This window comes from Mustela lutreola, chromosome 4 (genome assembly GCF_030435805.1).
Source record: "Mustela lutreola isolate mMusLut2 chromosome 4, mMusLut2.pri, whole genome shotgun sequence".
Taxonomy (NCBI): domain Eukaryota; kingdom Metazoa; phylum Chordata; class Mammalia; order Carnivora; family Mustelidae; genus Mustela; species Mustela lutreola.
In genome coordinates, this window is record NC_081293.1 from 124054143 (window position 1) to 124068825 (window position 14683).

At 37.4% G+C, this 14683-nt stretch overlaps 1 protein-coding gene across 3 annotated transcripts in view; it reads right to left on the reverse strand.

Annotated features, from left to right (window-relative positions):
• Positions 1-14683, reverse strand: part of SEMA3D (semaphorin 3D) — a 201744-nt gene that overhangs the window by 14898 nt on the left and 172163 nt on the right. For all 3 annotated transcript variants that reach the window (XM_059170986.1, XM_059170985.1, XM_059170987.1), the window contains 5 exons: positions 12413-12635; positions 9955-10043; positions 7832-7873; positions 4711-4868; positions 2283-2347 (listed from right to left, as the gene is read on the reverse strand). In XM_059170986.1, coding sequence (XP_059026969.1) covers positions 2283-2347; positions 4711-4868; positions 7832-7873; positions 9955-10043; positions 12413-12635 — 577 coding nt within the window. The remainder of the gene's footprint in view (positions 1-2282; positions 2348-4710; positions 4869-7831; positions 7874-9954; positions 10044-12412; positions 12636-14683) is intronic.

The window sequence follows — 14683 nt, forward strand, 5'->3', positions numbered from 1 at the left end:
ACGTCTGGGGGCGCCTGGGTGGCTCAGTGGGTTAAGCCTCTGCCTTCGGCTCTGGTCATGATCCCAGGGTCCTGAGATCGAGCCCCGCATCGGGCTCTCTGCTCAGCAGGGAGCCTGCTTCCTCCTCTCTCTCTCTGCCTGCCTCTCTGCCTGCTTGTGATCTCTCTCTGTCAAATAAATAAATAAATAAATCTTTAAAAAAAAAAAAAAAGATGACGTCTGGCCGCTTTTGTCCCTAAGCAGCTGAGTGAGTGGGGGCGCTATTTATTAATATGGGAAGGTCTGCAGAACACTAAAGTCTAGGAAAAAACACAAATTCTTTCTCAGATATAATTTGGGATGCTTATTAGGCATCTAAGAGGGGCTCTTGGCTGGGAATGCAGGTCATACAAGTCTGCACACAGGAGAGGGTTTAGAACCGGACTCTGGATTTGGGAGCGAATTGCCTCAGACCCTATTGAAATTGATGGCGTTAGGCAATAAAGAGGCAGAGATTTTCTGTTTAGATGGTGGGATGAAAAAGACAGATGAAGAACCCTCGGAAGGACAGCCCGTACAGTAAGGGGAAAACCAGAAGGATGTGAGGCCATGAAGGCTAAAGGCGCTGGGACACATCTCTTTGAAAACAAAAAGCCCCGATTAGTAGTTCTTGTTCATTTTCCTACTGCAAAAACTACTACTACACCTGAAATCAATCCATGGATGGCTTAAAACCAGCTCACAAAATTCCTAAATAATAAGCCCTCAGCTCTCATGGGACCATAAGGACTGTTTCTAGGACGTGACTGCATGGAAGTCAAACGAAGACTGTGTTCCAAGGAGGAGGGAGTTGGACATGAAGTAAAAACGAGAACTAAAAATTGGCAATTGGATCCGGCAAGGTGGAAACTGCTGGAGACCCTGCCAAAAATTCGATCGGGGGCAGTGATGACGATGGTGAGCAAAGCTGGGTGTGGTGGGTTGTAGCAGGAACAGGATATGATGAGTCACTTGTCTCCACCCTCTGCGGGAACTGCTTTCTGTCACTTTCTTTACAACAGTTATCACTATCTGACAGAATATATTGCACTTGTTCTTACGTTTCCTGCCTGTTCCTTCCCCTAACACAACGTGAACAGAATTTCCAGGGATGCGAGGGTTGTTTCTTTTTTATTCACCGGTGTTTCTTCAATACCCGTAATGGCTCCTGACAAATCTCACGTGTGCGAATGAAAAACCGTATCAGAGCACATGGCAACGACTGCTAAATGAAGCACTGGACATGACGGGGAGTCACCCACACATTAGAACGGGGAGTCGAACATACGATGTTGGACTGGAGCTTATTTTCCAGAAGAGTGAAATTATGAATGATAAATACTGTTTTGTTTTTCAACTACAAACCTTTAAGGCCACCAGTGAGAGACTACGAAGTTTGGGTGGTTCGTTCGGTGCTGGGGTGGTCACTAACCATGTGAGGCAGCATTCAGCTGTGTGTGCACGCACGTGTGCAAGCGCATACACTTTCTATCTGAAGGTAGAGCTTGACAGTGGAAAGCAAACAAAGCTTTGGAATATATACTCTTAGAGTTTTTTTCTCTGTTATCAGACTCGACAGAAGTCTTTCTATTCTGTACTCTGTCCTGTTTGTACTCAGACTCTCAAGATCTTCCATGAAATTTTCTCTGAACAATACAGCCTCTGGTGATCACTCTCTTTGTTAAACTCCCATTTCACTAATTGTGCTTTATGACATCTCCCCAAAGAATCTTAAGCTCTCGAAGGAGTTTCTTTGTCCCAAAGTGTACCCAGGACAATTACATGCACATGGAAGTCACTTAATAAACATTTACTGATTGAACGAAACCATGAGTTAATAATGAACTCCAACAATGCATAGGCTAACTTTCTAACAAGTGCCTACACTCTCATCAAACTTTTCTGGGAGGGTCTGCGAGTTTATCCTAAATGTCCATATGTTTTGGACTATATCCTGTTTTGTCTTTATTAGCAGTTTCTAAAATTTACAAGAATGGATAAGGCAGTAAAAAGTACAAAAAAAAAAAGGACAGGAATTTTAAAAGACATATGAAACAAATAATGATATAACAAAGGATTATTCACTTAGGCATGTAGACAGGGGGTTGATTTATAAAATCTCCTGTTGCTGTTCCAGAACATACCCATTATATAAAATAAGAGCTTCTTATACAATATATATTTTAAGTCCTACCATAAAAAGACACACAAAGACTAGGCTTAAAGTTTTAAATGGGAGGAAAGCATATTAAAGCTATACTCACTGTCTTCTACGTCCCAGCACTGGGTGATTGGGTCTCCATACTTCACATCTTGCCGTCTAGCTCGCCTATGGAAAAGGGATTAAATGGTTCAGAATATCAAGCCTGAGAGCCGGTAATATATAAAGTCTGCATCTAACACTAATAACAGTGGCAGAGCAGAACTACTCTTGTATTATGGCTCAATTGAAATACCGGGCAATATTCCCATCATTCTTACAGTACTTCAAATACTACTAACAATAGAGTCCTAAGAGAGGTGAATCCTGTTTTGGAAATAAGTTAACTAGACCTTTATTTTATTTATTTATTTACTCATGTGTTTGTTTATTTATTTTGTTTGTTTGTTTGTTTATTTATTATGCTCAGTAAGCCAATGTATAGTACGTCATTAGTTTTTGATGAAGTGTTCAATGATCCATTAGTTGCATATAACACCCAGTGCTCTTCTGACTTTAGACAAATTATTCAATAGAACAGGTCAACTATAAATATAATCCAGGTTTCAGATACATCCAGCAGGGTCAACTCTCCCTACCCTCTTTTTTGCCATCAGTCAATGGAAAAGTAGTAAGATATAAGAGCTTTAGCTAGTGGTCAGGGAAGTAAACGAAAATAAACAACTCTTTACCCTATGAAGATTCACTGTTACATAGATTCGATTGAGCAACTAGTTAAGTATTGTCAGTGCAAATGGAAGTACAAGTTTGAGACGGCAGGAGTGGCCCAAAGTCACACCTATCTGCTGAGAGCTTGTTCACTTTATTTTTCAGAGAGTAGCGTTAGTGATAATAATAAATAGTGCTGTTGTGCATTATTGTCCCATATTTCCTTAAAACAATCGTTATTACATAAAAAAAGAAAAAGCTGCTACATCAGTGTTAAAGAAGTTCTTACGCTCTTACAATATATTTTCATTGGCTTTGGCTATTTGATGTCGGCACTTTGGAAACTATAAAAGTCACAGTAAACTCGGCAACATCTAGGGTGTCCCTTCAGGGCAGTGCTGATCAGGTGATAACCCCGTACAAGATTTATCTATCATGTACATTTTTTTGGCTCATGTGCACATTATGTTAAGGTAAGGGAAAATATCACAGCGGCATGTCTGAAAGATCAGAGACACAGTCTTGGGAAATATAAGAAGAAAAATTATGATGGCATAAGGTACATGAGGTCAAGAATGTTTTTAAATCTTGGCTTCTTAAGAAACAGGGACAATTCATCAAACTGAAGGTTCATTACCAACTAATGAGCACTCTTGTTTTTTAGCTTCTAGAAAAGAAAACTATTCCCCAAGGACTCCCTATCATAAGTATATTCTTAGCCAAAAACTATAATGAAATGTTGGGGTTTTTTACTTTTGACTTGTAATAATAGTATCTCTCCATACACATCTAATGTGACATTTTCAGGGAGTATAAAGTATCTCCTAATTTTAAGCAGTACCTGCTGTTGTACTCTACATTGAATCTGTGATTCCTGGAATTTGAAATTCGACTGATTTGTCAAATAAGAAACAAGTGTGTATGCACTAATGGGACTAACCTATGCTCACCTGTTATCATCATATTTTGTTACTACAGACCTAAAGATAAAAAAACAAAAACAAACAAACAAAACCCCACCATATACAATTTGCTGACATTTTACATAGAGGAGAAATACACTTTGAACGATACTAAAGAAAAAAATGTTACTAGAATACACATTTTAAAAATTGTTATCGCTCTACATTTAGCCAGCATCAGTCATATTGATGGCATTCAGGTTCTTTCCAATTATTGCGCTGTTGAAAACAGTGCGGAAACCAGATCAGTGCTTGAATGGCTTTGCGGTGCTTTTGCCCATGTGTGTCTTGTTGGCTCAAAATAGCATGATTTTTAAGAGCACATAAAGCAATGAACAGCAAACAGCCGAGCAACATTTTGACATTTAAGTATTTCTGAGTGGCAGAAGCTGACCAAGTTAGAGTTACTGTAGTAGAAATAAAATTGTACCAAGTCACTGAGAGGTGCCTGTGGGCTGTGTGTAATCCACACTTCTACAAACCCATATATTCAAACTTTATTTGCAAAACAGTAAGGCTAAATATATACATATTTAAAAATAAGGGAAGAAGGGAGGAATGTAAGCAAGAGCAAAGTAGTCGAGGAAAACAAACTTGTAACGGTATTTAACATAGAGAAGGGAAATAAACAATTGATCTGAACTTCTAAAGTTCCCCATTTCAGAACTTCAGAATATTTTATTTTATTCTTCTTCCACACTGAGTTTTATGCACAAGTGTAAAACAACATGGAATTGTAATATTCCTACCGCACACCATGTTTTCTATCTATTTTCTCATGAAACTGTAAGACAAGGGATGCGTGTGAGATATTCACTGTGTGGAAAAGAAGGCTATCCCTTAACTCGATGTGCCTCTTACCTTTTTGAAGTGGGTGCGTATCGAGAGCATGCATTTCCATCCCAGGCACAGTAGGGGTCTCTGGCCAGACAACAGTCTGCACAGGCTTTCCCATACGTGTCGCATCTGTGCAAGGAGAGCTGAACCAATCCATCGCGGGAGCCAATGTACAATTGTTGCTACAAATCAAGCAAGACAAATGAATTGGAAGCATCTTTCAGACCAGTCTTAAGAACTTTCCTTTCTTGAATACCACACCACAGACCTAAATCTGTCTCCTCGGGCGTCCGTTGTACAGAACATAAGCCCTGGTGTAGAAACATAACCAAGACGAAGGTAAGTCAATCGCTTCTACTCCCGGCAGGATGGTGGTTGGATGACGTTGACACTGAAATGGACAGCATTCTAGGGCTAGGCTAACCTTGGCAGTAATTTAAGAAGGTCAAAAACCAGCTGTTAGACTGAGGAATTAAGACGTCAAATTCTTTCTCAATGGTTGAAAATACGCTTTGGTAGATTATATCAAGCACAGATGCTTGAGGCAACACTGAGGGTCTTCCTCTGCTGTGGCCTCCGACATGACAGATGACTGAAAAGGGATTTGTAAAACCGTCTTGTGGTTTGAACCATCTCACTTGCTAATGAAGTATTTACTGATCCCTGAAGGAAAATGGGTTCTAAGAGGAAGAGAAAATATTTGGTATCACTGTGAAGAAAGTATTAAGGAGGTTGGAAAGATGCTACATCACGAATGAAAGGCTACGGGATCCTAAAAATGTAGCACATGAAGTCACATTTTGAAAATAAGCCCTGAGAAGAATGCACTGCTCTGTAGAGTGTATGTGTAGGAGGAGGCAGGGAGACAGAAGATAGAGTTGAAGGAGCCAGAGTCTGTGCCTTTGGGGAACTCATGGTCAATACTCCTGGACCATGTCAAACATTGAACAAGGGGGAAAGACCTGAGAAATAAATATTGACATAAACACCATATATGTACTCAGCCTGCAGAAACATGTCTTATACTTCTCCAAACCATGACAGTGTTAGCTAGGACTTCCCTGTTGCTAAAAGCAATGGCTCCTTGTCCAATGTCTGCTTTATTTAAATTCTCTATGGTGTTTGATGCCAAGAATGATACCTTCCTTGAAACTCCCTTCACTTTTTCTTGTTCTCTGTCTTTACTTCTGCTTAAGACTTTGGTTTCCGTTGATGATTCCTTTCTTTGCATCAAATGTTAGGGGGTGCCTTGGTGGCTCAGTCGTTAAGTGTGTGCCTTCAGCTCAGGTCATGATCCCAGGGTTCTGGGATCGAGCCCCGCAAAGGGCTGCCTGCCCAGGGAGAAGCCTGCTTTTCCCTCCCCCAATCTCCCTGCTTCTGTTCCCTCTCTTGCTCTCTCCATCAAAAAAATAATAATAATAATAAAAAAATAAAAAAAATAAAAAGTTAGGTGTCCCTTCTTTTCTATCCTCATTCCTTTGCCTTTCTTATTGTCTAGAGTCAGTGGCATCTTGAAAAAAACGTTGAGGTGGACTTATTGATTGCCCTCAATTTAGCCCCGCTATCCTGCTTTGGTGAGAGGCATCCGGGACACAAAGGGAGCAGTTGTCCCTGAGACCCCTCTCTCGCGGTCAGCCACTGTATCCTTTCTTTTCTCTTACACAGAGCCCTTCACTTCTCTTCCTCTCCTTTGCCTCTGGCACCGCCACCATTTCTTTCCTGGATTACTTCTAAGTGTCCTCATATTCCCCCTGGCTTCAGCCTTGTTTTCAACCCCAGGACTCGGTCCGTCCTCCACCATGGCGTACCACACGGACCCTCCTAAGAGGAAAATCTTATCCCAACACATTCCTGCTGAAAATCTTTAAAGTTTTCATTGTCCTTAGATAACATTTTTAAACTTCTTAGGAGGATATAGAAGGATGTCCCTAATCTCCTCTATTTTGTCATCCCAGATTCATTTCGAGCCTCCTTGTCTCCTGCATACACATATGCCCTTTGCTCTAAGTGTCCACCAGCTTATTAGAAGCAGCCAAGGTCTCTCACTCTTCACAACTTTCCAGATGTTCTCCTCCTCCCCTTGACATAGGCTTCCTCATCCTACCCTCTGAATTTATTTGGCTAATGGAAACATCCTTCATAGTTCGGGTACATGTGTCTTCTCCGTGCTGTCTTCCTCTGCGCCTCCTGGCTCCTTCTTAGACACCCTCGTGTTCCCCCAGTATGTGCTTCCACTATTTCTCTGCACTGTCAGTATGCTCCTCCTTCATCTCCTGGCTCCACTGGGAGCTTTGGGAAGTTAAGGACTATGCCAGTCATTCATTTCTATACCCTCCAAGGATAGACGTAGGCTTTCAAGAACTAAATGTTGCATGGACAAATTAACAGAAAAGACCAAAGAAGGAACCTATTTAGATCCTGTCCCTGATACCCTCTGTATCATAACCAGGCACAGGAGATTAAGACAATGTTAGCAACGCCTTATGGTTCAACACATGGAGCCATAGCTTTCTTAGCTTAATGCAAGTCTGAACCTCTGAAACAATTAAGATTTGGAGTATCCAGAGAACTGCAGAATCTAATATCATTATTGTTATTATTATTACTTCCCACTCACAATGTAGCAATTCTCTGTCTAGAATTTTGCATGCAGCATCCATTCGTCAGGAGGCGGATTTTATTTCCCTAACTTCACTTTCCTTAAGGAACTTGATTCCTTAGGAGACAGGTACTAAGTGGAAGGCTGGAGGTTGACTCTTGGACTCTTCACCACCACCGTCTGTAGTCTAACTTCTAGATTCCCTGATTAAAAATCATTTTTAGTGATTAGGGCTGGTGTTCTACATGAATTTCTTATGGCCTTGACAGAAACACATCCTCAAGAGACAAAGACAGTGAGCTCAGTTTTCAAGAGCCAAGGCAAGTGGAGAATATATCATTCACTTAATGATATTTGGTTCTACTTTAACTAAGGCAAGACTGAAACAATGGCCTCTAATGGGTTAAAAAAGAAACAAATAATCTAGAGCTTTTTACATTATTTACAATTTAACTTCCAACTTTAGTAGATTTTCCTTACAGTGAACTTGAATTTGAGTAACTTGTTGTTTTTGTGGCTATTTTTTACACAAAAATTAGAAAGTACCTGTTTCAGAGACAGCTCCATGTTCAAGATGATTGATGAGTGCTGAAAAAAGAAGTCAAATGTTAATAAAGGTAATTAATAATGTCTTTTATAGTAGCCAATATGTTGTTTTATCATGTACCAAAAATCTCTGAAGTAAACTTAAAGGGTCTGTTACACAGGGCAGAAAAGGATATGAATGTTTGCTATTTCCTTTCAATGTGTTGTAAATTCCACCTTAATAGAAATGATCAAAATAGGTATTTTAAAGTATCTTATTCCAGAAAAATTACCTAAATGTATGAAGAAACACTCCGTGCATTGAAAATCGCTCCCAGTTACCCATAAGGCTTCTCTTTCTAAATCTGCTTATCTTAACTGCTTCCATATAATTCAAAGTAGCGTTGACAAGAACATCTCCATAATTATTTATTACCGCATTCTGCTTTTCCTTAGATGGGTAGTTCAAAAGCTTGTTTAAGTAGCAGAGTTCTGAAGAGTTACAGTGCTCCTTGCTGATGAGCATGGTTCTTTCTGGAGCACTGCAAGCTACTGATGCACATGATTTTGAGATGTGAACTAATGTTAGCTTTATTTGTAGAAATTATGGCTTTGTGCATTCAATAGAAAATTAGAAACATGAACACAAAAGTTACCCAACTAAAGGATGGCAAGCTTCAAAAATTTTTTCATCTGTTTATCATCTACCAATCTTTCTGTTTATTACTCATTCATGTTTCACTGGTCAATATTTTCAAACTGATAAATAGAAGCAAATACCAAAAGTTTAAGAAAATACATAAAAAATGACAGAAAGATGTTAAAATGAGAAAGTTCTATCCAGTAACTTTTTTTTTTTTAATGAAGAAAATATTATTTAATTTTAACGGTGGAATCCGAACAATTCCTCTTGACCATGTAAACCTTATTCTAAAGTGCTCTATGTGTTGTGGGAGTTATATTTTTGGCTTCTGGGTTCACACTTATATTTGACATCAGCTTCTCCCTCAGGAACCACCCACGACTTGGTTTTTGGTAGATGCCACATAGCAGATCTTGTTCTAGTTAACTCCTGGACCACTATTATCATCACAATGTAAACAGGATCCTGTGGAATTCAGCATGTTAATTACTTCACTTTCCTCCCTGTGGAGGGTTCTTCCCCCATTTTAAGGCGGTAGGTGTTCACAGGGAAACAGCCCGATTTAATGAACTCTTTCAACACAAAGCTATGAAAGGAACAACATATTTTTTACAGGCTCCTCTCAGAGATAAAATTTTATTTCTAATGTTATGCTCAGAAAATAATTTTAAACTAAATGTTACTAAATGTCCAGAAAGAACACCACAGTTCAAATGCACTGTTAAATGACTATGGTCTCTGGGAAACAAACGGAGAGTTTTAGAAGGGAGGGGGGTAGGGGGATGGGTAAGCCTGGTGATGGGTATTAAGGAGGGCATGTATTGCATGGAGCACTGGGTGTTATATGCAAACAATGAATCATGGAACACTACATCAAAAACTAATGATGTACTGTATGGTGATTAACATAATTAAAAACATGTTTCCTAAAAAAAAAGAAAAGAAAAGAAAGAAACACAAAATTTAATTCCCCCTCCCAAAAAGTCAGACATTCCCCAAATCTGGAAAACTATGATTTTAGATCTACTAACTCTTTAGGGGAATGTAGCATACATAAAGAATGAAGACTTACTATCATGCAACTTAAAAAAAAAAATCCTTACATTAAAGTAGGGACCTGTGATTTACACACTCTTCCAGTTTTCTGAAATTCAATTGAGGAAGAATTGAAAAGTAAAATTTATGAAGTAGAAAAGCATCTGGATAGTCAAAGAGACCCCCGGCTTTCATCTACTGTGGTGATTTGTCTGACCATATGCTTAGAGAATAAAGTAATGAGGGGCAATCCCAGGAGCTCTGAATTTAGTGGTATTCTACAGGGAAAGGGGAGTCCCCTTCTGAGTTGCTTTTACAACTTTTTTCCATTGCCTAAGGAAAAGGAAAATAAAGAAGCTAAGTGCACAAACTTCTCCAGGGAAAGTGCCAGTGTATTTAAACATACTGTTCTAAACCAAGTGTTGTTAAGTTTCGTCGTCTCTTCAGGAACTCTGGACTCTCTTACCTTGAATACCTGCAACTCCTCCAACACTACTTCTTCCATATTCCACTTCTCCTTTGAAATGCTGACCACTTTGAGGACAGTCCCAATGTCTGAAAAAATACATTACCTATGATCCAGCTGTTTCTACTTCAGTGTTTGGCTGTAAGTATATAGCCAGCTACCCTGAAAATGTTTCCCTCATCTTTCTTCAATGCCTCTCAAGAAGTCAAATTAAATAAAGCATGCAAGAAGAAAGCTTAATGGATGGGATTCTCTCCTTTCAAAACACGAGAGTTTCTAGCTCATAAAACACACACTTATAAAGAATATATTAAAAGATGTGTACTTGAAGTACATTCCTAGCCATATATATAATATATAAATATTGGTTTATGTAAACATAAATATTTATATATATGAGACATATATATAAATACATAAATATAGGTTTAAGTTATAACTAAAGCGGAATGACCTTTTTGTAACTTAATTTGAAAGGTGCAAATACACTAAAATATTTTTTTTTCTCTTTCAGCGTAAGACGTATTTATTCAGTACTTATATCCAACTTACCATGAAAGGTAGGATATATACCCTTTTTTTTTTAACATTTTATTTATTTTTTTTTAAAAAGATTTTTATTTATTTATTTGACAGAGAGAAATCACAAGTAGATGGAGAAGCAGGCAGAGAGAGAGAGAGGGAAGCAGGCTCCCTACTGAGCAGAGAACCCGATGCGGGACTCGATCCCAGGACCCTGAGATCATGACCTGAGCTGAACGAAGGCAGCGGCTTAACCCACTGAGCCACCCAGGCGCCCGGATATATACCTTTTTAAATCATGTTAACAAATGATAGAGAAATCACTGAAGCCATCTACAATGTTGAAAATTGTAGTGCACTCATCAGACCTGTTTTATTTACAGAAACCTTACTAGTGGGCTAGAAACTGAAGTTTTGTTTAAAATTATTTTAGTTTAATTTAAAAGAGTAACCCAAATTTGAAAGACCATTGCAGTTTCTAAGGCAGCATCTTATTACAAAAAGACAATCAAAATCAAAAGAACGTTTTAGAAAAAAGAAAAAAAAATCTCACTTGGAAATTAACTTACACAAAATAGATGCTTTTAAATTCTGCCACTGGGTTGAAGAATATTCACATGTATGGTAATGATCTTATTTGCACAAAATAGTCTGAATTATTTAGCAATTTTTAAAATGATTCTAGGATCTTTGAAAAATATTAAATATACATTTTCCAAATGTCATAATTAAAAATCTATCCATCTTAGTTACCTTATAATTTTCTCAGGAAAAGTCAGGTAGTACCACCTAGTGGCTGACTGGCATTTACAACACTAGAAATGTTAACCTAGGGATGCTTTGGACGGGCTTTGCAAATTATATGGTAAACTCCTTGGAATTTGTGAAAGACTAATTATCTCAAATTTTGTCACTTCACTAGTAATCTCTATAGTCTTGAGAGAATCACCTCCTTTCCTGGGTCTTGGTATTGCCATCTGCAACATAATCAGGCTTGACAACTGGTATTCCAGAAACGCCCTCTAAGTATGGCACACACACACTCCCAGATAAACCCTACGTTTGTAAAACCAGTATATTTTAAAAAATAAAACTGTTCTGTAGTTCTGAAAACCTATTTCAATAAAAATGTCCATTTCTTGAAAACCTATTAATTTCTATTTCTTTATGCAAGACCTGATTCATGAAATCATATAACATTTATCCAGGATGAAGTACTTTGTTCTAAATGATGCATGTTACCTTTACTGCCATTAGAATTCACCTGATATTTTATTAAATGATACTTTCCTCTTTCTTTTTCTTTTTGAGACATACTAAATATGCAATATTTCCCTTTCTGAAGAGAGATTTTAAAATTGTTTTATAATTACTCAGTTGACAGATGAAAATATTAAATAAAATAGGCTCTAATTATGAAAGTGATAATCCACAAAATTCAAGAAGAAAAATAATTTTCAACAACTTTCTACTTTTAAAGATCTTTAAAATATGTTGCTTAATTTTTGAAAAGCCATTTTAACTCAGTCAGCAATTCTCAAAATTGGGTGAAGGGATCCTTTGAGGGGGTTTGTCAAAAATCTCCCTAGAGACAGGAAAATGTGAAGTTTGAAAAGAAGCATTGCTTTGATGTGCTCGTTTAATTTTAGTCCATAGTTGATCAACAAATATGTGTTGAGCACCTACTCAAGTAGGCATATTGTAGTCATAACATACAAATCTATTTTGAAATCTCAAATAACACTAAAGCAGGCAGGGAGATATTTACAACGGTCACTTAAAAGCATGTGTTATGCAATGTTAAGGAATACTGACTAGATATTAGCTACTAATTACCCAGTTCGATTTTGACCCATAATCTTTTGGAAGTTTTCGTTTTCTTTATTTAATACTGAAAAATTCTTTGGGAAGAAATCATAATCTGGTTTTAGCATACCTGTTCCAAGGAACATCACGTCATATTGGCCATCTTCTGCAACAACATGATCCACCACAATCTGGGTCAGTCTGTAGTCCACATTGATCCTCTTGAATGTTGGTCCTCCCGCAACAGGGTATACTGATTTAAACATCACAGGGTGCCGCTTTATGAAACTGATGACGTCATCTGGGAAATCTCGGGTGGATTTAATCAGTGGATCATAGGTTTTGCTTGGACACTGAGAAGAAATGAGGAGAGGAGTAAAGACATTGTTTATGTACCTGAGGAATTTCTACCTACTTCTAATAAGGTTTTTAAGACTCACCATTGATAATATTAAAGGAATGGTCAACAGGATCAATACAGAATCACATGTCCTTATATATAATAGCAGTTTATCTTGAATATATTTAAATCCAGTTTTCTCTCTCAAAGACACCTTAATTATTTTTTTTAAAGATTTTATTTATTTGACAGACAGAGATCACAACTAGGCAGAGAGGCAGACAGAGAGGGGGAAGCAGGCTCCCCACTGAGCAGACAGCCCTATGAGGGACTCGATCCCAGGACCCTGAGATCATGACCTGAGCCAAAGGGAGAGGCTTTAACTCACTGAGCCACCCAGGTGCCCCAGACACTTTAATTATTAAAGTGGAATATTATTCAGCCATAAAAAAGAACAAAGTTTCATCATTTGAGAAAACAAGGATGGATCCGGGGGGCATTACGCTAAGTGAAATAAGGCAGACAGAGAAAGGCAAATACTGTGTGACCTCACTTATATGTGGCATCTTAAAAACAAAAACACCAAAATCATAGATACAAAAAATAGATTGGTGGTTATCAGAGGGAGGGAGTGGAGGATTGGCAAAATAGGTGAAGGGGTCAAAAGGTACACATTTCCAGTTATAAAATAATCACCTCATGAGAATATAGTGGATAGAAGGGTGACTAGAGTTAATAACACTGTATTGCATATTTGAAAGTTGCTAAGAGAATAATCTTAATATTTCTCTTCATAAGAAAAAGAATTTTATAACTCTGTATGGGGTATGTTAACTAGACTTATTGAATGTTTTTCAAGATATACAAATATCAAATCATCTGAAACTAGTTTGTCTCATCTGAAACTAATATGTCCATTATACTTCAATTCAAAGTTGCATATATTTTAAGTCCTTTATCTATGCCCATTTGGGATTTTGCTTTTGAAATACTCTTTTCAGCTATACTAGCACAAGTGAAAATTTACAATTTCAAATCCAAGGCAATTGTCTTTTCTTCCAAAAAGTCTGACCTCAGAAAGCTGAATATAAAACCCCCATGCTACATATTTCTGTTGTCTTTTGAACTGTTCTGTTCTTGAATTAACTTCAAATCTCAAAAGACAACTGTCGTTTGTTGGCAGGTGAAATGGCTAATGGTCATCAAAGAGAACCCAGTAAAACAGATTATCCTTGCTTATTCAGTCTTCCCAAGTTTCTCGAAAACTTTCTAAATAAAATGTTTTTTTTTTTTTTTTCTGTATTTTCTGAAGTTTCCACAGTGAATTTGTTAGGAAGATTACTTTTTCCTATGTAGATACATGAAATATGAGTTGAGATAATTATGAAGAAATTGATCTATAAACAGGAGGAATGTATGAGAAACCATTATTTTCAATTTCTTTTCATTCATTTATGATTGCAGTTTTAAATTAAACCCATAATTATTAAAAATTAAATGGAACAAATTACCACATCATAAAAATTACTTGTAAAAGAGCTCTAATAGTTTTACACTTTAATTAGTCAGTTTTTTAAATAACTCGTGTGAAAATTATGCTGTGAACAATTCAACAGCTCTTTCCTGAAAGGATCTGTGGAGAAGCCATTCAGGGAGTTTTTCACTTCTGTCTGAAACTCTGTGCTTTTTGAGTTCACTAATTCAATAGTTAGCATACCCTGCCCCCTGGTGGTAAAATACAAAAGTTCAAACTAGTACAAATTGAATTTGGTGTGCCTTTATCCAAAGAACACACGAATTCAAAGAGGATTCTTTTATAATTAGATTTTTTCACCAAATAGTTATCCTTCCTCATGCCAAATCTATTTTGTTATTTCAAAATATTGTAATTCATAAAGTTAATTCAGAACAATTCTGTCATCACATTTGAATTCTTAACAGACTAATACATTCTTGTGGAATGGAAAACTTCGGCTCTATGTTGCAGATGTAGAGAAGAAAATGAGTGACATTAAGGAAAGTCTATAAGAAAGCACTGATTTTCCCCCCTAATTTCATATT